At 36.8% G+C, this 27879-nt stretch overlaps 1 protein-coding gene across 1 annotated transcript; it reads left to right on the forward strand.

Moving 5' to 3' along the window:
- The first annotated feature begins 8196 nt into the window (after positions 1-8196).
- LOC124159216 (anaphase-promoting complex subunit 2) lies at positions 8197-27003 on the forward strand. The gene is made up of 14 exons (XM_046534865.1): positions 8197-8466; positions 8593-9025; positions 9110-9215; positions 9593-9731; positions 9817-9997; positions 10560-10785; positions 12115-12329; positions 12582-12756; positions 12843-12954; positions 17686-17814; positions 18166-18295; positions 20299-20384; positions 24682-24849; positions 26651-27003. The coding sequence occupies exons 1-14, from the start codon at positions 8395-8397 to the stop codon at positions 26855-26857; spliced, it is 2379 nt and encodes a 792-aa protein (XP_046390821.1). The 5' UTR covers positions 8197-8394; the 3' UTR covers positions 26858-27003.
- The last annotated feature ends 876 nt before the right edge of the window (positions 27004-27879 follow it).

The following is a 27879-nucleotide window of genomic DNA, read 5'->3' on the forward strand; positions in this document are numbered from 1 at the left end:
ATAAATTCTTTTTATTTTGTGAAACTAAATACCTTTATTATATTCAAAGCACAATAAATTGATTCCGACTCTTTACTACTTCAGTTTTTATCCCAAATAACATGGTAAATTTTAATGATTACGCAAGATATTCACAAAACTCACTCGTTCATAGCGCTATAACTATTCTTGTCCACCACAGCCGCAGTGGAATCAAACAAAATTTATTAGCATGATAAGTTTTTGTTCTTTAAGTTAAATCCTTTCTCTATGCGGGGGTAATTTTATCTTCTTTCTAAGAATGCGTCTATAGGATAAAAACGGGTAATTTCTCCTTAAATTTCTGACACACTCATCATCATTCATTTTTTTATCAGCATAGTATGAAAGCATTGTGAAACTCATTCAAAATTAAAATGGGATATAACCCACTAACATACAATGGAAGAGAGAAATAATCCACCCTCTTTAACCATTCAGTTACTAATGCAGAGCCATCTTCTCCGTTCTGTGTTTCTGGTAGTGGGAAAAGAATCTCAGTCTATAGCGCCTGCACCTCTTCGACGTTGCGGTACCAGTGAAAAATGTTTTCTCTAATAGTTCTTTAGATTTTTTAGTTTACTCTCACGTCATTCTTAAAAATATCAGCTATAAGTTTACGGAGTTATCATACTGAGGCTGACTTCCTTCGTGAAAATTCTAATTGAGCAAAATATAATTTTTGCTGCCACATAATTACAGTAGAATATCTATTTCAACAGCGTGTAAGTGTCTGAAATTTAAACTATATTCTTAGCTAAGGCAAACTCACGATTAAGTCTCATTAGCGAACTGAAATGAATAGGTTTACTTTTATCACATACCTACCTAAGTAGATATGTGCTCGGAATGAGGAGGCGGTGGCATGCAGGGTCGCAGCTAGGAATTAAGGCTGGGTGTAGTTTAGGTGCAACTAATACCGGAGTGCAGGGTATGGAATACCCTCCAGGATAAGCGGTATGTGCGAGATTAATAAATTGCGGAATCTTTAGATAAACGGTTCAAAATGGCGAGTTTTACGGCTTTCTGAGGGATACTTTATTAATCCTTACACTATTCTATTAGTGATACCAATGCCATTAAGGAAGATGGATTAAATTAAAAAATTTCGCTGAGTTCTGTGGGGGGTTTTATCCCCTCGCTGCGCCACTGGTGGCATGAAAGATGGCTTAATCGCGAGGACGGATTTCTTTTACTTTGAATGAAATCTGTAATAATCACGGATTTGGGAATTGAAATCCAATTGCGTGACAATCAGGCCCATTGCCTCCCATAATAATGCTGCCCCATACCAACTGGCAATGAAATCAATCACAATTTAAACATGCCAGAAAGGACCTTGTTAGCGAGAATAAGTAGGTCATAGTTTTCTCAAGCTCCTAAAACATTACAAATTCTATCTTTTTAACACCTTATACTCTGAAACGTAGTATTTTGGTGAATCATAGATCCCAATTCTTATGAATACATGCAATAACACTCCGATGAATGCACGAAATGAATTTTCTTTTATATAGTTTATAATATATATATATATTTCCCGATATGACAAAAATGACAGTCATGATCACGTTCCAGTCAAGGAATTTAATGAGAAAGAAGGTCGATAATCATTTCCGGAAGCTTTCTAAACAAGTCTTCGAAGAAAGAGATTATATAACCTCTGAAATTGCACACGTAGGTACTGAAATTGTGTAACACTTAAAAATAAATGAAATTTTCTGAAGATATATTTTCCCAAAGTAAATAATTGCAATAAAGTATGAGTTCCCTATAGTTAGCGAGTTGATCTGCTCTCATAGAAGCAATTGACATGGAGCAGTTAGACTGGTTTCCTATCTGGACCTATTTCTTCGCGCTCGGCTGCTAAACGTATCGACTCGTAGTCAAAATACTGTGTTCGGCTTGGGAATGGTTAATGCTGAAGTATATAACTGAATAAATGAGGAGATTGAGCGAGTTCTGTCAAGGTGCGAATTTATTTCAGTTTTCAAGGTCTTGACCAGTAAAGGTTTCTCGGGAATGGCTTGTTTCATTTGTAAGGGAGGTGCATGCTGGTTGGGGGTCGCCTTCATGACGGTCTGCTCAACATCATACCACCCCCCATTACCCCTCTTATCCATAAACGGCCCCGCAGCCCCGTACGAACAATCAGGGAAGTAACCGTGTAGAGAATTGTCCGCAAAATCTTGAAGGCTCGTAGCTACGAGTGATGGCGAAGATACCCTGAACGGAAATGACTGATGATTCTTGGTGGGCCTACTTGAAAGGGAAAAATTAGCCGCCCTACTTGTGAAAATTTACTAAAATCGGTTCACTTCTTCAGCCATTAAAATGCGAAATTTTGGAGCTCAGGTCTACAGGGCCCTAACATGACTTATGGTTCCACGAATCCATACAAATATATTTTAGGTGACAATTTATGGGAGAGAATTCTCTTCGAGGTTCTTTTATAGCGATTAAATTACCCACTGGAACGGCTCCAACACCCCCAAAGCTTGCTTACTATTTAGCTTTTACCATGATTTAGCCTATATGTGAACCGGATATGTCAAGCATCTTCCTAAAGTAAATGTTTTTCAGAACGTGTCAGTTTTATTTGAGTGATGTAGTCACAGATTTACACCACTTATTTCCCTCCAATAGTCAACAAAATGTGGTCCAAACTGAAGAAAAATACTAATGACGTTCGAAGCTCTAGGCCCTAGGTGGAGTAATTATCAAGGATCCTGACTGTGGAAAACATAACTGTCTCTTATTCATCATATCAATGAACAGGTAAACTTATGTAAAAAACGGTTTATGCATTTTTAATTATCATGAATCATTTATTGATACCTGAGACCACCATAGACTATTTGAGAATCGGTGTCTTGAAGCAAAGCATAAAAACGGTGAATGCTGAGAGTTAAAACCAAACCAAACCATGCAGTTTCAATACCCTAACCGCGTCGCGGCTAATCCAAATCCCGACGCGCGGAGACGAACCCTGCCGCGCGATCGAAAAAACGACTCAAGAAATCTTCGAAGAATGCTCTCATATAAGTTACTTCGCGTGACTTTGCCGAAAACCCGTTTAAAATTCCACCTAAATATAAAACTTTGCCGAAAAAAAGTATTCGCCATTTTTTAACTTCATCAGTGGCGCCGACTCCATAGGGCCTGACCTGAGGGCGCCAAAGCCCCCTCAAAAATTCGTTATGGGTGTGAGGAAAAATGAGTTAAGCTTGTCGATTTTCCCTGGAGTGTCCAGATATCGAGATTCGAGTTATCAGGGTTCTTATGTTGATCATATGACTCTTCTAAAATGCTTAAAAACTTAAAACTCACGAGGTACTCATAAAATTTCCAGGGGCAAGATCCCCGGTTTGGGGCCCCCAATAATTTTTGTAAATCCCTGAACTGCATGGTAAAGGCGTTTTACACGGTACACGGAATTGCGCAGGTTACAGCTGCATTAATTTCTAAAATGGCGTGGAATTGCGCGAATGCATGAAAGAAATTAGAACAGGGGCTATTTTGCCGTCTCGCATCCACGCATTCTCGCATGTGTTCTAGCAATTCACCGCTTTACACGACGCAATTTTGATTGCGCCTTCACACGTACGTCAGACTGCGCAATTCCGTGTACCGTGTAAAACGGCCTTAAGACTTTATCGATGATATTATTTAAGATTACGGTAAATTAAAGAAAAAACACCATATCCACAGATTTTGTGGTTTTTCATTCCGCAAGAATACACCTATAACTTCAGCATCGACTTACTTAGGAAGATTTTCAGAGAAAATTGAAGACGCGTTTTTATGGAAATTTGCTCACGTTTGAGCCTCTGTATTTCAGTAACGGGTGGGATAAATGTCAAATGAAGTACATATTCATAAATTTCAATCAGTTTTGAGTCTACCTGCGAAGTTTCAAGTTTATAACTCAAAAAAGCCAATTGGTCTGGCTTTTTCCGATTTCCGCCCACTGTGCGTCGGACCATCATGACAACCAACGTGTGGAACTATAGGTTTTAAAGGGTGCCAAAGTCGGTTTTGTAGTTCACCGATCCGTAGAGTTAAACGTCACCATGACATCCAACGTGTGGAACCGTAGGTTTTTAGGGGTGCCCATGTCCCTTTTGCAGTTCATGGATCCGTATCGTTAATTGTATGACCTCTGAAGGTCATAATCGGGGTCAAAAGTCATAAATTAAACCGTTGGGCCATCATGACTACCAACGTGTGGAACCATTGGTTTTTAAGTGTGCCCAAGTCAGTTTTGTAGTTCATAGAGCCATATTGTCGATTTTTATAATCTCCAGGGGTCATAATGGGGGTCAAAGGTCATAAAGGTATGGTTGAAATACCAAGGAAACTTATGGTCCCAACCAAAGGTTTTGAAGGCTGACCAAGTGAGTGACGTAGTACACATATCCACTGTCTTTTCCTAACAGCCTCCCTTGTTCTCTTAGTTTCACGCCATACTCCCGATAGACTCCCGATTATCCGGCTGCGGCTTATCCGGCTGCGGCTTATCCGGGTTGCGGATTATCCGTGCACGATTTTCACTCTCGCTCAATTTTTTCCGCGATCTTTGTTTTAAAAAATCGGACGCAAAATCATCGGAATTACGGCATTAATGCTAGGATGCTTATTATTTCCGTAATAATCCCCTTCGTAAAACGGAAGCGATCACGCGCTAGCTGCATTCACGGGAGCACCGTGTTCCTGTTTTGCAAGCCTCGCAGTGCGCGACCGCGGTCCTTGATCACGGATACACATCGCGCAGCAGTTGCGACTTGTGCGAGACGCGACTACGTGGTGTGGTGCCTGACAGCTTGTAGTTTCCGACGTCGAGCAGTGGTTTTGAAGCATTCGTGCGAACCATTTTTCTATATTTGTGATCACAAAGCTACGGATGAGTGGTTTTTGAAACTAGGCCTTACATGCGTAATACGAGTACAATCATGCTATCGCCGCTAAAAAGATCGCGAACTGGCGAGCAAAGCTCTCAATGAGTCCGGGAAGCTCTCTAAAATTCAGAATAACTGCATAAATATTAATATATTGTTGGTTTTACGTAAATTATGAGCAATAAAGACATTTAGGTGAAAGTTTGGATTGTCCGTGTTTTCCGATTATTCGTGCCGTCTCTCCCCATCATTAGCTCGGATAATCGGGAGTGTGCTGCAGTTGATTATTTATTTCCCTAAACATCTTTTTGGACGGCTCTGTGTCCACAATCTTCCACTGCCTTCTCTTTTCATAGAAGGTCGTGGTGGTTAATGGTTTTCAAGCAAATGGCAGGGCCCCATTATGCCGATTTTCATTTATTTGACCTCCATTGGTAACACTCAGTTTAAGGGTTATGATGTTTTTCCATGACAGTCCTTACAAAATGTTAACTAAAATATGTAACTAACCTCCCCACCTAAAGTTTTTAGAGGTGACCAAGTGAGTGGCATAGTGCACATATCCATTTTCTTAAATTTTTAACCTCCTCCCAGTGAGAAATGGGTGGTGGAATCCACGTGGAACCCACGTGGAGAATTAACGTGGATACCACGTGTTTTTGGTCGTGGAATCAACGTGGAACCCACGTGGAAATTTGGTGGAAAAATTAAAACAGCAGTTGGCGCTGTCCTAAAACCATTAAAACCTCAACCACTCTATATCTAAACCTTCTATATATGTGTCTACGATTTTTCATGTGCTCTCATGGCTGCCTTTCCACGAATTATATAAAAATAGAATGTGCGATACATTTTCACATAACTAGCGTGGTTTCAGGATGATAAATGACGCAATGTCACCAGAGAGTTAAGTTCCACAAATTAGAAATTCTGTTTAACATTTTATGATAATCACCACAAATCCACTTGAAATCAACGTGGATTCCACGTGGGTCCAACCACTCAATATCCACCACCACCAAATATCCACCACTCAACGTGGATTCCACGTGGGTTCCACGTGGATTCCACCACCCATTTCTCACTGGGCTAAGGCCATAGGGTGGTCAAAGTTTACAGAGGTGTGCGCAGAAAGATCTAATCAACCGGCCAACGGAAAGGTTTTTAGGGTTGCCCAAGACAGATCATTAAAGATATTCATCTAGTCAATTATTGACCTCCGAAGGACATATGCAACTTCCTTCCTCTCCTTCCTTCTGAAAATTTTCTATTTCCTCGCATTGTCTTTTCCGACAGGCCTCTCATGCCCTCTTGGGAGAGAGAGAGACGAGCAAAAGGATGTTCAGGGAAATTAATAATCAACTACAGCATGAACTGATAGGGCAAGGGAAGCTTGTCGGAAAAGAGAGTTGATATGTGTACTACGCCCCTCACTTGGTCTACCTTCAAAACCTTTGGTTGGGGAAATTAGTTTCCCTAATATTTCAAAACATACCTCTATGTCCTTTGACCCCCTGTATGACCCTCAAAGGTCAAACAATCGACAATATGGATATATGAACTCCAAAACTGACTTGGGCACCATTTAAAGCCTATGGTTCCACATGTTGGTTGTCATAATGGCCCGACGGTTAACTTTTTGACTCGGACATCAGGCGGTTAACAATGGACTTGGACATTATATTAAACAAGTGGAATTTAGATTGTAATATTGATGAATATGGAGATGGATTCTAGAGTTTCAATGTTTCTGAAGATAATAATAATTTTTAAGACTAAGAATAAGATGCTACAATCCATACTATTTAGTGGATACCCATTTCAAAATGGCTAAAGATGGAAGGATGCTAACCGAGAAAGACAAGGTACAGAGTCTATGGAAGGAATGCATGTAGCATCTGTATGACAGAAGGAACAGGGTGGAGAAAATGAATATAGAGGATGCAGTGGCGAGGAGGATAACCTAGCTTGGGCTGGGAATATTAGCCATAGAAATCAAGAGCGCCCTTTGTGATATGAAGGCTAGGAAAGCAGTTTCACTAGTGTAGCCCTCTGATGCTTCAGAAGACTGCACTAGCGAAACTGATTTCATTGTTCAGGATAAATGGTGGACCATCTTATGAGACCGAGATGGAAGATGACCTCCATGGAGGTCATCTTCCATCTTGGTCTTCCTGCAGGAAGACCAGGAAAAAAAAGGATGAGGTGCTGATTGATAGGGGGAAAATTGGAGTCAACGAGGCGGATGCAGAAGTTAGAAAGAATTGGAGGGAGAAGGTACCTTGGTACCTTCAACGTTGGCGAGGTTAAATACCATTTAGGGTATAAATGGCCATAGGATCCTGTGAGTGAGTGAATGAATGTGTCGAGTCGAGATGTCGAGTGAGTGAATGAGTGATAATTAACTTGGATTTTTGTCATTAGGAGAAAAAACCAAGCAAGGCTCGTGTGAAAATGGATACAAGATTGTAAAATCAGGGGAACCGATTCAAAAATAGGCAATCAAAAGCAACAAAATTCTGAAATAAGGGGAAAGCAAAGAGGAGGCTCTGTCTTTCCTGCTGAAGCTTGATTTTTGTAGCCGTTTGGGGTGCATATTAATCTGTCTTCAAAAAATTTGTTTTCATCTAATTGTTTGGATAGCTTAATTTTTCAGTCTGCCAAACAACCTCGAGTTGATTAGCAAGGTTCAGGGTATGTAGCTACATTCAAAGTATCCCATTGCCTCAATGAGTAACCATAGGTATACATATCAAAGGAATATTTGCTGTAAGTGGAATAAAGAAGTAGAAATGAATTCCTACACCTTGTAAACTATGAGTTGTAATGATATTAATTCTTGGCTACCACAATAATAATAACATTAATGATAAATGAATTTCGCGTTACCAAAACAAATTCAAGCATCATGATTATTCCAACATTATTTCCAAATTCCAATGATAAATATTGTCCCCACAATATCTTACAGCGGAGACCTTCTCATATTAGACCGTGATCAAGGCTGAGACGTCTTCACGCATTTAATGGATCTCAGCAAAGTTTTTTGAATGATTATAAATAAACTGTATGCTCCGCAGACCTCGCATAAATATGTTATACTCAATACGGTGCATTTGAATGATTTGAACCAATTTGAACGACCCCGCAGCTGAGTCCCAGTCCCACACCCACAAATATTCATGGCTACCAACTTTTGAAATAAGATGGTGACCGCCGCCAGAGACACGTCTGCAATTTATGAAATTCAACAGCTTTACTTAAAAAATTTAAATCTGAAGGGCTTTGTTTCAGCTGATTAATACAGCAAAATGAATAGGGTAAAAAAGAGAGGCAACTTCTTCATCATTGTACGTGTGGTAATCTGATTAGCATTTTGCTGCTGGCTTCACTTCTGTGATTGAAAACATGAGGGCAAGAATCGGCGGCTGTTAGCCTGTTGTTACTAATCGTCTATGTTTGAGGGAAACCGGGAAAAATGGCTGTGGAATGTTTGAGACTTGATATGTGGACTCAATTACGCCACGTTTACCCTATTATATCTGGAGAGGTAAAATACATTCGTAAAAATTTGTTACTCATAATTGTATACTGATATATTTTTTTCGTCAATCATCAATACGGTATTTTCTTCTATTCACCTGACAGAATTATGATTTTGATCTTTTTCTTTTAGATAAGTAACGCCACAAACGAACATACTATCAATGATATACTTCAGAATCTAAGCAAATTGGATATTAGTGTCGAAGACCTAGTTCTCGAGAGAATCAACTGTTACTTACAACAGAAGATCATCCCAAATTTCTGGAGTTACTTTCAGGCAACCGAATCTGATCTCGAAGGGTTCGAAAAGTTTAGGGATGCCGTGGAAAATCTCTACAACTCGTTGGAATTGTTTATGCCACAACTATCCAGATTAGAAATACTCAGGTCTCTTAAAGGTAAAGGTGATGCCGAGGTTGAAGAATACTCCATCATTAGTGTTTTTAGGGACATGGTAAAAGCTGCCTTACATTCAGATCTTTCTCTGTATACCAAAAGAGTGATGGAAAGTTTTTATCGTACTTCATTCAAAGTGTTCTGCAATGCAGATAAATCGCCTCAAGGTAAGAGTAGCGTTACATCAGTGAAACACTCAACGGTCTCAGTTTAGATTTTATCTAAGGAGACATTTCCCTTGTTTTGTGTAGATGGAGACGAATCCGCTGAAGACTTCCTACATTGCGGCGGCTGTAATCATGAGATAGAACAATGTCAATGTCAAGCAATTTTACAAGTTTTTCATCAAGTCAATAGGTAATATCATTTTTAAGTTAATGGCACGGTGTATGTTCATTTGATTACACTCTAGACTGTGGTGGATTTAGTCTTTACAATTGCCTCTTATTTGTTGTTGTCGACAACCTTGATGGTCTATGCACATACCAGGGAATCGAATTATGATTTCAGTAACTGATAATGATGAAAATTATTGTTCTTATTTAAACTATGCTGCTTGAAATTCGTTGCCTGCAATACTTGCATTCCCTTTCAAAGCTATATTAAACCTTTATACTCTGTTTTAATGTATGTTTTTGTGATTGATCTTGCTGTCAGTTACAGAAGTTAAAAACTATTATGCTTGTACAAACATATTCCTTCAGTTAATTTTTCTTTTATAATTTCACCTGCAGGAAATTGGTAGAACTGGAATTATTGGAATGCTTAGCTGGTGAGGTATTGACATCTTTGATTCATGTCAGAATTGCAAATCATGTGCAGGAATCCTGCAAAGGAAGTTTTGACTTGTCACACATTAACTCCTTACAGAATGTAAGATTTTTTTGTTTCTGCTATTATATCACAGAGTTTGGCCATTCTCATATCTAATTCAATGCCTTTTTCACAATGCATGCAGTGGTTGAAGACGGTGGTGATGGGGTGGCTGTCACAAATTTACTGTGAAGTCCCAGATCAAAATGTCAGTGCAAATATTAACCGACAAAAGACAATTGAAAAATTCAATCACAAACTGACCCATTATCTGTATGAAACATACACCAGGACTAGAATAGATCAACTATTCAACATAATAATTGGTAAGTCATATTTTAAACACCTCTTATCTGTAGAAATCCACTGCTGTGAATGTGTTTCTAACCCTATGACCTCATCTGCTACCTTCACTAAGAGTCTATGGTCTTTAGCCCTCGTAGTTCTATCCTTCTTCCTGGGGTACTGGCGAGAAATGTGGAGGGTATTTTCATAAAATGTAGCAACTAGGAAAAAATGCAATACAAAGCTATTTTATCACATATCCATTAGCGTTTTTTTATTATTGAGGTTAAACTGGTTAATATTGACAAAATATTTTTATGCTTATCAAAATAAAATATATCAATGTAATCGCAGTGATATCAAATTACATAATGTACCACGTAATAGCTGATATATCGGCCCGCTGGGTTTTTTGCCTGAGCTGCAAAAGCCGATATATTGGCTCGCAGCACAAAAAGGGTTGATGAGCGTAATTTCTCTAATTTTTTTCGTACAAGAAATTTTTACATAGAAAATGAATTACTCCTTGGACTTTCTTGAAATATCAATGAGTAATTTAATATAATGTTATCTCTCTGTCATTTATGCTTATTGTGTTGCCAGAATATCCTGATTCCCAGCCAGCCATTGAGGATTTGAGAATATGCCTTCAAAAAACAGATTTACGTCCTTATTTAACCCAAAAGCTGCAACAGGCTTTGGAAACGAGGTTATTGCATCCTGGTGTGAACACCCCAGATGTGCTCCAGGCCTATGTTGCTGCCATCAGGGCCCTTCGACAACTCGACCCTACTGGTGTACTTTTGGAAACTGTAACTGAACCTGTCAGGTACATATGTATTATCGAAGAGTAGTATTGTGTCATAATTTAATCCATTGTAAGTCTTGATGTCGAACTGAGGTGAGAAGCTTGAAAAGCCATTAATGTAACTGCAATCATCCCTTAATGCCCTACTTCAATGGATAAAAGAGGTTTATAAGAAAAATGGTGCTTAAAAACACTACAAGATTATAAGAGTTAACATCCATTCCAGTCGGTGGTACACTTCTCATGAGTGGCATTGCAAAATTTAAATGGGTGCATTTACGATGTTACTGTATTGGAAAACTGATTATTGAGTTTACGTATTGTCAATCTGCAGTACTATCAACAGTGGAATGAATGAATGTAATGTTCTCCGTATCTGGATTACAATTTTATCCTCCAGTTTATATCTAATTACTGCAATTATTTCATTGCAAAATACCTTGTTAAAAAAATATGAACATAAAAACTAAGAGAGAAAAGCTTTAGAGGAAACCTTTGTTCTCATTTCCTTGAAGTTAATGACATGACATGATGTAATAGCATTCAATTTATAGTATTTATCATGGTGTTTTTAGTATTTACTGTGATTATGAAAAGATTTTACATTAACGAAGGCAAAAACTGCATAAAGTCTTATTTCTTCAATGCTTAAAACCTATACGAAGTAATACGTAACATGACTTCAATTGTACCTAGCATAAATCAAATTGAATATAAACATTTTTAGAATGAGTAATTTCTCCTCAATTCAACAAATGATAGAATTTTAAGCCCTTTTCGCACGTAGCATGTGATTGCCTTGGTTAGAACTGCATTGATTTCTCATTTTGGCATGCAATTGTGCGAATGCATAAACAAAATGAGAACGGGCTATTTTCCGATCCCATTTCCATGCATTCTCATATGCCCTGTGTAGAGCTTAGGCCATGTTTAAGATATAAATATCAAAGGAATTGATAAAATTCCATTTTCTATTATTGGTTACTGTTAAAATTTATAAATTTGTTGAGTCTTTTTAGGAATACAAGTTTTGTTTGAATTACCACAAAGGAAACTCGACTTGAACCGAGAATCCTTTTAACCAAGGATAAGAGTGAAAATTACAATAATTATTCTTTTAATGATTGGGAGTTTATATTTTTATTTTATGAATTAGGGAGAAAAATTATACATGAAAGAGAGTGTTTTTTAACATTTACAAATATGTATGATCCTTAAATGTATGGGAAGATTTTTATAGGGAAGTCACTCAAAGAGAATCAATCTAATCTATTTATTTGTGATAATAGTTTTTTTTTCCTTTCATTTGCTGAGCATTAAATAAATAAGTTACCTTCTCTTCACTTTAAGGCTCTACTTGCGTGGGAGAGAGGATACAGTTCGTTGCGTTGTGAGTAGTCTGACAGAGGAAGGGCCTTGTGACTTAACGGAAGAGTTGGCCCGTGCTGGCGGGGATGAAGGCAGATTGCGACTCTTGAGTTTTGAAAATGAAGTAGGCCCTTCAGATGATGAAACTGATGCCAACTGGGAAACCTGGGAACCTGATCCAGTGGAAGCAGATCCCAGTAAGGCTTGATAGTTAATTCTGATGCTAGCATACCGTGCAATATCAGATATGGTCTGCTGAAATTTATCTATCAGATATGAAACTGATTTGTTGATGCAAGGGCCGCTCTGAAATTCATTTTTCAAGTGTGTTGTGTTTTTGTTACTCTCCAGATCATTTTTTGGTATTAAAATATTTTTCATGGGCTGCTTTGTAGGATAGTTTCAGTAAGTAAATTTCATCTTGTTAATATTCTCTTTTCTCTCATTAGCTAGTACGTCAAAGAATCAAAGAAGATCCGATATCATTTTAATGCTTGTTAATGTGTACGGAAGCAAAGATGTTTTCGTGAATGAGTATAGAACCCTTCTTGCAGACAGATTGCTCTCTCAGTTAAGTTATCACACAGAGAAAGAAATCCGTTATCTTGAGCTGTTAAAGCTAAGGTAAGTTGATACTTAATACATGGTAGTCATAGGCACGCAATTTCATTTTCAAGAATGTTTTCTATTTGCGATTTAATTTTTTTAAGGTTTGGAGAGTCACATCTACATTACTGTGAGGTTATGTTGAAAGATGTTTATGACTCCAAGAGGATCAATGCACACGTGCATTCTGATGAAAATTTCAGATCAGACAATCAGGTAAATAATTATTTTTTTCGTTATATTTTATCAGTATTTGGATATGGATACTCTTCTAAAAGAATTAAACAGAAGTATGGGCCCCAAAGTCCAGTTTCCCTGACTTTGGATAAAGCGAAGGTTTAGCCAGGAAATTTGAATTAGTTTGTGCTTTTTCTCGTTTGAAATTGTCTCATGATGATATTGTCAGATAGCTAAATATTGGAAAACTGATTATTGAGTTTATGTATTGTCAATCTGCAGTACTATCAACACTGGAATGAATGAATGTAATGTTCTCCGTATCTGGATTAAACTTTTATCCTTCAGTTTACATCTAACTACTACAATTCTTTCATTGCAAAATACCTTGTCAAAAAAATATGAACATAAAAACTAAGAGAGAAAAGCCTGGCCAATTTTGCAAAGTTTTCCTGGTACTCACTTAATTTGCACATAAGTTCATTTGAGATTATGCAAAAAATGATTCCGTGCATGGCCTTATGTACAAGGTATATTCAAAGAGCTCTTAACCTCATGAAGAATGTTTAAGGTGAAGGATTCTATGCTTTCCCAACAAATGATGCTAGAGACGAGGAAGCTTCTAATTGTATGGGGAGATAAACTCTGGGTCTAAAAATTAACTGAGCTTAATGCTAAATTAAGAGTATTAGAGGCAGCCGTGAAATATATTTTTTCATAGTTCCAAGTTCCAAATATCACTAAGAGAAGTCAGTCATAGTGAACAGGGCCGGTTTAAGTGGCAGGCAAAGTACGCGGCCGCGTAGGGCGCCAAGCAAAAGGGGGCACCTAAGCACTCAGCCCAATGTTCAGTACTAATCCTACTACCTCTGAGGTTATTGTTTAGGGGGGGCAGCCAGAATGTTGTTTGCATACATAAGAAAAATGTCTAGAACCGGCCCTGATACCAAATAATCATTATGCTAATTCTTTTCATGACATTAAAATATTTTTTGGCATAGCTACACTAATCACGTTTTACATTGTCTTAATGAGGCAGTGACACCATAGGTGTACTTAAAATTCAAGTTTCTTCTCACAAAAAACAGTGAAGTTTTCCTCTAAAGAAACTGAACAATTGTTCATTATTGCAAGGATTTATTACATATATATTATAGTGGCTAAGGTCGATTGGCTTGGAGCCTTTGAGAATCCCTGTGGCCCCCTCTACTCCCAACTTGGACTCCTCTCCTCATATTACAATATGGCATACTCCCTTTTATTCTGTCAATAAATTCCATTCTCTTCCCCCCTACCAAGTATTCCTTCCTCTAGCACAGATTTTAGCATCCTTTCCCCACTCCCTGCTCAATCCAAACCGACTGATTTTTCCATACCTCGCCTAAAATCTTTCTCTCATGACCACCATGTTTAGCACTTCCTCAATCTTCTTCTTATCCATCTTCTACCTTCTCCACACTTAAATTTCGAATGCTTCTTGTCTCTTTTCGTCCTCCTTCCTCAATGCCAATGTCTGTGCACCATGAAGCTCTAATCTTCAAATTAGGCTCTTCACTCGTCTTTTCTTCGAATTCTTGTCTAATGATCAGCTCATCAGCTCTTTCCTATTCATTAATGCTTCCTTTGCATACGTAATTCTTTTCTTTATGTATTTACTGTTGTGCTCATTTTTCTAATCTCTCGAATGTGCTGCCTAAATAGTTGAACTGACTCAGTTGCTCAAGCTACTTTTATCTTGACTCACATTCCTAGCTTGTGATGTTTTCCTAAACCACATAACCTTGGTCTTCTTATGATTAATACTCATGAGTCATGACATATTCATCATACTGTCTTTCTAGCACATTGAACAGTGCCTGCAACCCTTTTGCTGACTGGCTAATCATCTGCAAACCTCACTGATTTTAAAATCAATCCTCCAGCTTTGACTCCTGCCTGTAACTCATTTCACACATCCTGCACCATTTATTTTTGCATACCCATTAAATATCAGAGGCAATAATGGACACCCCTATTTCAAACTTGGACTAATGCTTGCCTACTCCAACTCTCCATTTCTTACCCTCACTTGAGAAGTCTCGGGCCTAGACATGTCACTAATGTCATGACACATGTCTATTCCTCCAATCTACATGTATTTTCTTGTGAATACCCATTAACTTCACCCAGTTTACTATAGCTAATGCTTTCCCTAAATCTGCTAAGCAAGCATACATATCCTGGTTATGTTCCTGGTTCCTCTCCGCTAGGGTCCTCATTACTGCTGTAGTAGGTTGACTTTTCTCTCCTGAAGACAAACTTATACTCGCCCAAGTAATCTTTTGCCCTCCCCTCGATTTGCCTATTTAAAATCCTTAGTTCCTCTTTTGCTGCGTGAGATATTAGTCTAGCAGTCCTCAACTCACTGTATTCCACGGCTTCCTTCTTTTTTGGTTGCGGAATTTGAACAGTTTTCTGGAAATCCTCCAGCCATGACCCTTCCTCGAATATTCTTTCTGATAGATCAAAAAACCTTGTCCTCCCAACCTTCCCTAAATTCTTTAGAAGCTCACATTGGATATTGTACTCCCTTATGTTCAGTCTTTCTAGTCAGTTACCGCTGTTGTATGGATCCTCCTTTTATTCCTTCCATCTACTCTTACTCTCATCTCGATATTTAAGCATCCTCCAATTCTTAGCCAACTGATAATGACTTGACCTTGGCGTACAATTGCCTCATTCTCACCCTTTCTTTTGAAACTTTTCCATTTATTCAACCTGCCTTTTCTACCAACCCTCTGTTGCCTTCTTGGTTTCCCACCATAATCCTTTAGTTTATTTCCCTATACATCCTTGTCCCTTGCTCTTTGTTCATAGCCTATCATTACATTCTTTCCTCCATTTTCATTACTACATATTTCCTCTGTGATCCACAATTTCTTTACCATTTTACGCTCTGCTCAACTAATCAATTTCTCTGCTGCACTTACTATTCCCGTTTTTATATTATCCCACCCTTCCTCTGCTATCTGCATATCACCTATCTCCCAGACACTTTGCTCCACTAGTTCCTGGCATTCCCTTCTCCGAGTCTGCTTCCGGACTTCCACATTCCATTTTTTCACCATTCTAATTTTCCTCAGTTTTTTAAATTCCAGTTTGAATTTTGTTAGGATTAGTTTGCAGTCTGAATCCCCATCCACTGCTGGGAAGCTGCATGAGTTTTTTTTACACCATTTCTAAATCTCTGCATTACCTTAGCGTAATCAGATTCGTATTTCCCCACATCCTATGCTGCATGCTATAAAACTAAAAACTAAATTTAATTGGGTTTCAACAGTGTGCCATGAAAGTAACTAAATTGGCTATTATCCTTGATGTTAAATCCTAGATCCTAAATTGGTTACTATCCTATCTTAGATGTCATTGTCTATCTTATGCTAAGACTATCTCAGTGTGAAGCTGAAAACTTTTCAAGTTACCATGATAAGTCCTTGTAATGGATAGATTTGTCATATAGCATGCATTTAGTTATAATTAGCTCTGTAAATATGCATGTAGGGAAAAAAATCCTTTTCAAGAGCTCTCTAATTATTCTGTGTGCAGTAGCTTAAGTATTTTCGATTGACTTCACATGCCATATCCTCTTAACAAAGACCAAAAATCCTGAGGATTCAAAAATCTAGAAATCATTAAGCCTCAAGCTTTCATGGTTTGTGGTTCTATGCTGCGTGTCGTAATATGACTACATTAAACATTTTTTGTATTAGGTGCGCAACTAAGTTCCCGCTGTTTGTTAACAGATGGTTCTAGCAGTGATTACAGGTCGATTTTGAGGTATCGGAAATGGCACGAATCAAGCTTAGACATTTGGTAAACAAACCGCTCGACAACAAGGGCGAATTTTTTCAGCATCATATCCTTATTGCTGCGTGAAAATGTCTGCGTTTGTGCCAGGTAACCATCATTTGCGGGGAGTGTTTATTTTCTTCTTTCATTCGAAGAAAACAGAGGCTGAAGTGCATTGAGAGCGCCAAAAAGTTTACGGAGATGCTGCTCTATGTGAAACAACGTGCCGTGATTGCTTCCATCGCTTCAAAGACGGTCAATCCAATGCTGACGTGAAGGAAGGCCAAAAACGTTTGAAGACTCTGAATTGGAGGCATTGCCTTATGCATTAGGAGTTACCCACCAATCCATTTCCAAGTGATTAGAATTGTTGGGATTTATGCAAAAGCTAGGAACTTGGATTCCTTATGATTCTAAGTGAGTCTACAGCATGACAATGCTGGACCCTGCGTTGCAAAACCCGTTAAAACCTGCCTGTAAACACTTAAATGGGAAGTCCTGACCCCCCCCCCCCCCCTGCTGTATTCCCCAGATATTACGCCATCGGATTATTACGGGTTCCTTTATATGGCACATGGTAGGGCTGATCTGCATATGTGCTCATATAAAAACACCAAAAAATGGCATGATTCGTGGGTAGCCTCAAAAATTGAACACTTTTACCGTTACTGTATAGGCCTCTGCCACATTAATGGGGAAAAGTTGTAACCAGTGATGGACAATACTTTGAATGATTCATTTATAACCTTTTTTCACAATAAAGTTGTATTTTCGTTCGAAAAACAGCAGGAACTTAGTTGCGCACCTAGTAGATTCTTATTTTTTACCTACTTACTTTTTTAATGCCAAAATATTTGATTTTCCCTTAGGAGTTTATACTAAGGAAGTATTTCGTTGGTTTCATTAATCATTCTAATTTTTATTCCATGTTTATATTTCTAGCAATTCCCTTGCCGTGCAATGATACTTTCAGCCCAGTTTTGGCCAGCCTTTAAAGAGGAAAATCTTGTACTGCCACCAGTGGTGACTGAACATTTGGATGCATACACAAAAGCATTTGAAACTTTAAAGGTAATTTTTGGATGTAAATAAAATTGGCTTTAAGTATAAGGTTAATTATTCTAAAGTATTAGGGTGTACTTGGAATAAATCTTCCAAAATGTCTCAGTTTTTCTGTAACATTGGCGTGATGTTGACCTGAATCATGAGGATGATGCGTAATAAGTTAATGAGTTTTGGGTTTATTCACTCAATCTTAGATTCAACTTTTCTGTGTCATATTTGATTTTCGGAGCTTTGATTCAATACTTTTTCCCATCATTCTTAATCTATATTGTGCGTAATATGCCTTGGTTTTATTAAATGAATTATTGTGTACCTTTGATGCACATGTATCTTAATGGTATTTGCTTTTTCTATTAGGGTAACAGGACGCTGTGCTGGAAACCGCATCTTGGTGCGGTGGCAATTGATATTGAACTTAAAGACCGTACCTTGCATTTAGCGGTAACTCCCATTCATGCAACAATAATTTGGCATTTTCAGTCAAAGAGTGAGTAACTTTTACTGCATTTCTACCCTAGTGGAGTGTTTGTGTAGCCTAACTAAATAAGCAATAGTAGATGTAGGACACCTTCTTTCAGTGTAATCTTAATAGCTTTTTAGTAATTAAACATCATTTTAGTACTTCCTGCATTTATGAATGTGATATTGCTTTTGTTAGCATTGGATTTTGAAAGAAATACGTTATTTCTCCTGCGGCTGAGCTTATAGCCACTGAGTGTGTCCAATGGGTTGTGAATGGTGGCTCGATATCTTGTCATAGAGGTTAGCTGCGAGATAATCAAGTTCACTCATCGAATAAGCTGTTGTGGACAAAAAGTGAAGGCGTTGTGAGGGGGTATTGGTCCTTTGGTAAGGTTGGATATTGGTAAGACCTCGAATAAAATGTTTGGAACGGATAAAGAAGGATGTGAAGGAAAATAAATACATAGATGTGAAAAGATTAGCTGTTGGGAGAATTGAGTTGGGAGCTGTGTCAAATCAATCTAAGGATATATGACCTGTGATGATGATGGTGTTTCTTTGTTTCCTTTGTATAAAGTAATTGGCTGTATGAAGGGGGAGGTTATGACAGAAATGACCTCCCTTCATTTTCTCTTTCATGTCTGTGAAACATCCCATTTTCATTTAAGTGATAAGTAGGATTGGCTCATAAATGCCCATTTTATGTAATGATATATGTACATACACCGTTTTTTCTGGTATATATTTGCATGGACACATAAGATGCTCTGTAATTTTTCATGTTAGATTTTATGTAGAATACATGAATTAGACAGGGAAGGATGAAAGAACTTATTTTCAAGATATCATGGAAATTTGATTGGGTGTAGACTTAGTTTATCGAAAGTGTATATGCAAAGAGAAGATTCTGAGCCCAGCTGCAGCCATAGAGCAACAGAGTTCCATGAACTGCCATGTTGGGTGGCATAGATTTACCACTTAAACAAGCTTTCATATGATTTATTTGTAGTTTTTTGAAGGAATTACTATCACAAAAATAGAAGAACTCTTCTGGTCTGTGCAGGCTCTAACTGGAGCGATTATCGATAGTTGTAATCAAGACAACCATATTTTCGGCTAAGCAGCTTGTATTGGTATAGGATAAATTTATACCCTCGCCCAATGAAACGGGAGCTGATTTTAGGGTTCATTTGTGAGGTTCATGTGTGTAAAGAAAGTGTGACTTATGGGTTGGGAAATATTGTATCTAATTTTAACTCACTACTAGCATTATCTTCACCTCATTTGTGTCACCTAAATGTGGTGTTGAAGAGTTGAAATTAGTTATAAGAAAAATATTAAAGTGGAAATATGCCAGTCAAGATTTATTATTATTGAAAATAGCCTCATTTAACATCTTAGCTTCTGAGGTTGAATTCTTTGATAAGAAAAATTTCAATCAATTTTAGCTTTACCAGATTTTTTTTAATGTAAAAATTATAGATCGTTGACTTTTTTTTACATCATGACAACAATCTTAAGATGTAATTATTACTTTATGCAAAAATTATTCGTTCAACTAGTGATAATTATTGTTTCAGATCCATGCTTTGAGTTTATTTAAAAAAAACTTATTTTTAGGTCTCACATTCACGCAAAGGTGTGCTATAATATGAATGAACCACTATTTGAAATAATCGTTCCCTTTTCATTGCTCAATGAAAAATATGGAAAATTCTTAATAATGAGATGACTTTTTAATGATCAAAATGCATCTTGAATGTGATTTATAGAGGGTTATGTGTTCATGGGTACTAAATTGTTTCAGTTTTCATAATTTGTAATTTAGGTGTCCTTAATATCTTGGTTATGAGTAGTCTAACAGTCTACTATTTGTATTAAAGAGTTGGTTGATTAAATTACTTGAATTTACTGATGAAAGTTTAATATTTGTTTAATTCACTTATCTATTATTATATAATTGGAACCAGTAAAATTACTTTTCAAAAAGTGTGACCATAAAATTAAAAAAAAATTATTTTTTTCTAGGCCAGTGGACTATAGAAGAGTTGAACCAGGTTATGCGTGTCCCATCTACAATGCTGCGCAGAAAAATAGCATTTTGGCAATCCCAAGTGAGTCTGCCCGTAATATATGAACCTAAATGGAAAAGTAAATAATTGTCCACAAATATTTATGTATGTGTTGATGGAGACTTTCGCGGGGTGGTGCAGCATGCGTAGCAAGGTTTCCGGGTTGACCTCGATGAGATGAATCGACGCGGAGGTCAACCCGGAAACCTTGCTACGCATATTTATGTATGTATTCAATTTCATTGTATTTAAAGGAGAGCCTTAAAATTCACGCGTATTTGCTAGCAATTTACTATCGTGAGGAACTCGGAAGAGTTGTGAATAGATTTGAGGGAAAGCAGTGTTAAAATCATGGCCTCAGAGTTGCAAGCACAAATATCACAAAAGAGGATCCTCAATTTGGCCTCTTAATATATTGTCAACCACTGCGCATTTAAATGGGTTTACGCTGACGGACAAAGTGATCAGAGTTTCATGGGGAAATAAGGTATAATAAGGGGTTTTAACATAAATTTATATGCGTGATGATGTGATCTATCAAACTAATAGAAATTCAATGCTTTTCCTTACAATTACAAATATACTACTGCAAAATATTAAAAAAAAGTGGATCTCATTGCACTCATTGCTGCACTGTGGGCATTTTTGAAAACCGATTAAAATGCAACCAAAATGGCAACAGAAATCAGTCTTCTATGTGGTGGAAATGGGCCTCCTCTATGCAGTCTCCTTGGGTGCAAAAATAGCAAATTTCATGCTCTGGTGGGGAAAAACAAATTTAGGTATTTATCAATTAAAAATGGTTAGGAATCATTTCAGAGATATGAAGTGATTTATATAACTTATTCTACATAACTTTCAGTGCTAGCTAACAAAATACTTGGAGATATACCCAAAATATTGGCCTGGTGAGTTGATAGCCACTCAGCCTGTGGTGATATGTGGGTTGCTTATGGCAAATTCTCTCAGCACTGCATATTCGAAGTGTCATGTCTGGTTAGCCTATGGTAAATTTCCTTAGAATTGCAAATTGAAAAAGTGACATGTGAATGTGGTAATAAAAGTGAAGAAAAGGTGTAAAAAAGGAAATGATCATCTTATCAGACAATTTTTCTAAAAGAGCTCAAATTTCATAACAGCAGTGAAAGGAAGAAATTATTTATTTAACAGCAGTGGAGACTATTGCAATCATATATGCTTACATGTTTCAGCATCGTAGTCTACAGGGATACTTTTTCTGGTCAACACTACCCCTTGAACTATAGACAATTGGTGACCCTATTTTATCAAAAGGTGTTTTGAAGGGTAAATATCTGCCTACTGTGACTTTTCTTTCACAGGCACCTTCCCACTGTGCCGGCAATGCCATTCCATAATCCCCAAGCTATGGAATATTATTTATAATTTGGAATTTTTAAGGATATTATTTAATAGTATTATTCTTCTAATGAATTAATTGTGAACTAGTGTTATGGTCAATTGTTTTTTAAGTAACTTTATGATTTGTTTAAAATATCACCGTATTTCGTTAAATTTTCACCTAATGCTAGGATGAAAGTAGTTACCACCGGTTCCCGCTCCTGATATTTAATCCAGGAGTTAAACTAAAGTCTATATTAATAATTATCAGATGGAAAAGAAAACTCCTGCATCAACTTGCATCTCACCAATTTTTTCCTGGTAAAGCAAAATCATGTCGGGCGGTTGTCATGCCCCATGACCCGCAATACACGGGATAGGCACTGTGGAACTTAGTGTGACATGCATAGCTTTCCGTTTCAGGCAATGGATTTTCTCTCAATCTTGAGTGCATTGAACTGAATTACTTATTATTTGCGGTTCCTTTATGGTATTTACCCTCTTGTGACAGTTTTACCTTTGGGCCTTTGTGTGGATGGCAATAAACCGAATGGTTCGTGCACTCTCTTTGTCCTCGGAGGCTACCCCTTTATGCACACAGATTTGTTATTTTACTATGAATGCATGCAAATTTTTCTATTCTAGAAATCGGATTTTCCAAAAAATGCCGTCTGTGGGATTGGCTTACTCATTTCTAGCTGAGTGCTCAACATTAGACTTCCTTCAATACCTTGTTGAAGTTTATTCAAAGTGTAGTTGCCTGGTTATGGATGCATTGAAAGTGACTCACTATCAGCTGAATTTATGGCAAATTCTAACTGTTCCTTCAGTAAAAAAATAAGATATATATATAAAGTATTTTATTCCCAGAACTATTCTAATGAAGGCCATTGGAAGTTGAAAATGATAATGGTCTAAACTTGATATTAATTGTAAATGTCTAAATACAGTTGAAGTGGTAATAGCATTTTTACTTCAGGGAAATAACTTTGTCAACTCATTGGGTTTTCTTAATTATCAGTTTAGATTTTATTATTGCATGAGTTGGTAAACTATTAGTAATCGGCAATCCTAGTAGAGTGCCATATGCAATCCTCTCCCAGGAATTTCGGAGGCCCTAATTACTAACTTCTCAGTAATTTCGAGGGCTATATTGACTGAACTTTGATTAAATGATACGGTTTTCTCAGGTTATTGTCTGAAAATAGCTAAACTTTATGTACACCTTTATCCATGGTATCATATGCCACCAACTACTCACAAAGTTTTAATACTTGGAACGGGTACTGTGAAGCATGCAGTTCTTCTATTGGACGGCTTTCTGAAGGCATGGAAGCCCGACACTAGTATAGAAGAAGATTTTGTGTATAAAACTCCAGGAAAGTTTCTAAGATTGCCACAAACTATGACCTTTTCCATAGCCCGTTGCTTTCATGAGATCCTTTTATTTCTTGTTGTGTGAGGGTTCACCGTAAAGTAAAAAAATTACCTGAGGTGAAAAAATTCTGGTGAATAGCAAAAATATTTTAGACATGAGAAGTCTTTATACTCTATTTCAGAATAGGATTTAAAGTGGTATGCCTTTGTTTTTGAGCAATTAGCAATAAAAATATTTGTTAATGGTATTATTCTTTATTATTATGCTTCATTGGCCAAAATTTCAGGTTTAAAAGACTCAGTAGTAACTTTCAATCATCACTTACCTTATGAAAAGCTATTAGATAGCCTAATGTAGTTTACAATAGAAGAAATTCTATTTTTTCCTTAATGCTACCGTATAAAATTTTTGGCATACCCCTGGCAACTATGGTGCCTGCATAACATTTTCCTATTTTTAATTTTAATAGCCTCCCTTAGCTATATTGTGGACTACATCATTCTAAATAAGTTTAATTGTATCCTTAAAATACACAATTCACAAAAAGTTTCATTAATTTATTAATAATTAAGACTGCAGCGTTTTTTGACCACCTTTTTTTTATTTCAGCCTACTGTGAGACATAATGGCTGTTGATGCCATGTAAAGGTGCCCCTTTCACCCAATCATTATGCTTTTTTTTGTCTAAATTGAGCTAATTCATCATGTAGAAAATGCGAAAGAATTTACTTACATTTTCTATGAAGAATGTATAAATTTCGTATGAATGCTCTGAATGTACTCGCCAGAATTGAAATAATTGAAATTTCAATTCTGGCGTGTACGTTGAGTATTAAATTCAACAACTCAATTGGCACTTTATTAAGATTCATGACCTTGGAAAGGCTGTATGGACCACATTGAGTCAGTAATATCAATGATAATATGTTTTTATGATTTACGTTCTTAAATAGATTGATCTATGACCATGAAGCAAACAAAACTACACAAAAGACTACGGCATGGGGACATAAATATATCAATTGGAAAGGAGTATGAGGATAAGAAGAGATGCCTCAAACTTGAAGTACCAACATTACACAATATCAGCAGTGCATAATGAGCCTTTGAAAATATAATGGGGACATTGGAACCCTTAGTTTATTGGTGATGTTGAAGGAAGGAAGTGAATCCTATTTTGAGGGTATTGCTGTAAGGAGAGACTTATTAAAAGGATTTTACGATGTTTGAGGTGGTTCCTCCAAGGTTCTGAGAAGGCTGTGTATGAGTATTATGGCACACTTAAGTTACGTAATAAAGAATTAAGTATAATTTTGGAATAACCTGAGCATAGGCATTACCAAATCAAAAACTGAGTACTCTGCTTTTGAACATTCTTTGAGCAGCTTTGCAAGTTCTTAAATTATGCTGAAAACTTCTGATGACCCCCAGGATACCCTCCTCTTTAGATTAAAGAAGAATTTCACTTGTGTAGAATCATATTTAAGAAAACATAGATTATTTGTTATGTTAACCGTTATTCCCACATCTATGGTATTTCATCAAAACAGTTATGCTTTGAAAATATTTTTCTTATAATGCTATTGACTTATGCTCCTGTAGGGGGTGCTGAAAGAGGTGTCAACTGACACATTTGTTGTTGTGGAAGAGTGTCCTAATCGATCGAAGGCATCAACATCAGCAGTCATATCATCAGAAATGATGTGTGAAGATGAAGAAGCTGAGAGTGCCATGGCATCTGCTCATGACCAGAGGGAAGAAGAGCTTCAGGTCAGTATCCTATTCAGAATGTTCTGTAGTTAAATTAACAGTCATTTTCTTCATTTTTTGACTCATTAGTAGAATGGGATGACTTTTCTTTGCCTGTTAATAATGAATTGCCCTTTTCACATCATACAACACCATCAAGTGATCTCGAAGTTGAAGGTGTTTTGTCCTTTAATGAATAGATTGCTGTGTAAATATGTAATATTTCTGTCTCTCATGAAGTATCGTTTTCAATAATATGTAGACACCCACAAGTCCCACTTAACTGGTGGGACCAGGTCAGTGAAAACTTGGAAGGTTAGCTCATGAAGCAACCTTCATCCTTTGCCTTCACAGCACCAAGAGCCGACTAGGATGAATGTGGATGAAACGGGACTACCGAAGCTGGAGTCAAACTCCAGGAGCAAAATCCCTAGCAGAATTAAGATTAGGGGATGGAATGCACTGAGAAAACTCACGTCCACTGACATGCTGGGCTGTCAGAGTGTTTTCTTTCAGGCGCTGTGGAATTGTTTTTTCCTCTCTGTAGATTCACATTTAAATGTACATAGGTATATTCATATATAGGCTGTCTTTCCAAAGATTGACCAAAAAGTCATTGTTAGCTTCACTTTCATGTCACAGGATGATGGTTGATTGCTAATTCCTCACCTGAGATAAAGTGCATGTGCTTTATTATTCCAGCATGTAATTTTTTCTAAAGAGCATTCATTGACTGCTGCATGTTACATACCTTGGATGTATAATATGTAGACTTAACTTAATAACATATATGAGCTAGAATTTGAAGTAAAGTTATATCTTATTTGTTTTATATCCCCTTATTATATGAAAGCAATTTCCCTTAAGAGCTCAATAGCATTATAATCTTCCATTTAACCATTAGCACATGCATGAATAATACGGATGATGTGTTTTTTCACTAGCTATTACTTTAGCATTCTTTATGGAGGTTGCTGTACCAACCACAAGTTTTCTGTAAAAATACTGTGCTTTTAGGAACTCAGGAATGCTGTGATTTCGATGATTATCACAATTTTCTTAACATTCTTAACAAAGAGGCGAAGGCAACAACAGACAGTTGCCTGGCGATGTCACTCTCCAATTAATCAAATTAAGGTGCTTCAGCGCAGCAAAAAATGTCACTCCTTAGGGCAATTTTTAATATACTTTTACAGGGCAGGAAAAAAGAACTAAGGCTATTTCTATTTTAGAATTAACTCTGAAATGCAGAAATGAAAAAAATTTAGTCCCCAACCCTATTTCATGAATGCATGACACAGAAATTGGACTGAAAGCTGATTATTAGAATCCATTGAGCTGTCAATAATAGCAGGTTAATGGAAAACATAAGGAATGCGCTGTCACCAATAGATGTATCAAACTCAAAGGAAGGCTATGACAAAAAAATAATTGCCTTGAAAAATATTTCTGCCAAGTTCACAGCTTAAATTCATTTGATGGATAACATTCATATCTTTTAGTTGATAGAAACAGAAAGTAAATTCAAACCAAGGTTTTATTGAAGCCCCATTCTGCCCAAAAAAAAGAGAAAAAGCTGCTGAGAAAAGTGTTTCATTAATCCTCAAAGTCAAGGGCAGATGATGCATATTTTTTGATGTCTTGAGGATTTTCTCTGATTTGAATTCAGAAGGGTTCTTTGATTAAATATTGTAACTGCTGGATATTTCAGTTCCATTGATTCTATATGTGAAACATAAATTTACCAATGGACAATTCTATGTTTGAATTATATGTTTTTCATTGAAGCTAATTATTGCTTATTTTCTGTTGTATATTTCAGGTATTCTGGTCTTATATTGTTGGTATGTTAACCAATTTGGGCTCCCTACCATTAGAAAGGATACATCAGATGCTCAAGATGTTTGCCTCTCAAGGACCTACTTCTGTTGAGTGTAGCCTTCAAGAACTTAGACATTTTCTTGACCGAAAGGTCCGTGAACATAAACTTTTATTTAGTAATGGCTTATACAGGCTTCCAAAACCTTGATGTCAGAACTATTTGGATGAACACTAATTTTGTAAATAAGCACATTTTTACTGAATCAAACACAATTTCAACTGTCATATGCAATTAGCGTGATTTTGTTGTTATTCCAACATTTTAAAATAAATTTGTCTATTTTTGTACATTCATGAATGGTGAATTTTTAAACTCAATTGGGTTGTGGTCGTGAAGATGAGGCAAAAATATAATGCATACTGTGTTAATATGCAGTCCAAAAACTATTACCTACCTTATAGCACCTTTACTACCTTATAGTACCTGTGTTTAACTAAAAGTTTTAATCAGTAGATAAAGGTTAAGAAAAGTCAGTATTTATGTCAAAATTAGTTCCTCATGGGGCCTAATTTTACCCGTGATTACCTTGCCTATGATTTTACCCTTAAATTTACCTTGTGATTTTAAGTTTGTTAAGGTGCTATCTCTGTCAATCCTTTTAGCAATGGTACTGCAATGATCAGCAGGATGACAGAAGGTACAATTCATTTTTACCTCATGATTAATGGAACCCCCAATGTGAACTTCTTCAATCTCTGTGGTTGAAGAGGTGAAAAACTTGGTAGCCAAAACTTATCCATTAAGATATGTTATTGGGAAATTAGTTTTAAATATTTTGAAATGTATTTCCTTGCTGCATTAGTTTTTTTATCTGGTCACAAGTAATAATCAAGTTGTACTCTTACAGAATATGTATTTTTAGAAATTATGATTGAAAGGGTTACATGATGAGCATCTGACAACTTTACCCAGAGTGCAAGCATGAGATATTTTCATAATATTTACAGTGTCTTAAGAATTATAAGGTCCCTTGTTTACATCATTCAGATGAGGTCTTATTGTAATACTAAATTATCTGCTTTATTTTACTGGTTTGTATTTAGTGGGGTCTTTCCATACTATAGGGTTTAGGGCTCCTGGCAGACCTAAAAACTTGGGCTAAATTCTTTTTGTGCACTACCACATATATCTTCAATAATTAATTGTAAATTTATAGGCCTATTGTTGGA

The sequence above is a fragment of the Ischnura elegans genome, chromosome 5, assembly GCF_921293095.1.
Source record: "Ischnura elegans chromosome 5, ioIscEleg1.1, whole genome shotgun sequence".
Lineage (NCBI taxonomy): Eukaryota > Metazoa > Arthropoda > Insecta > Odonata > Coenagrionidae > Ischnura > Ischnura elegans.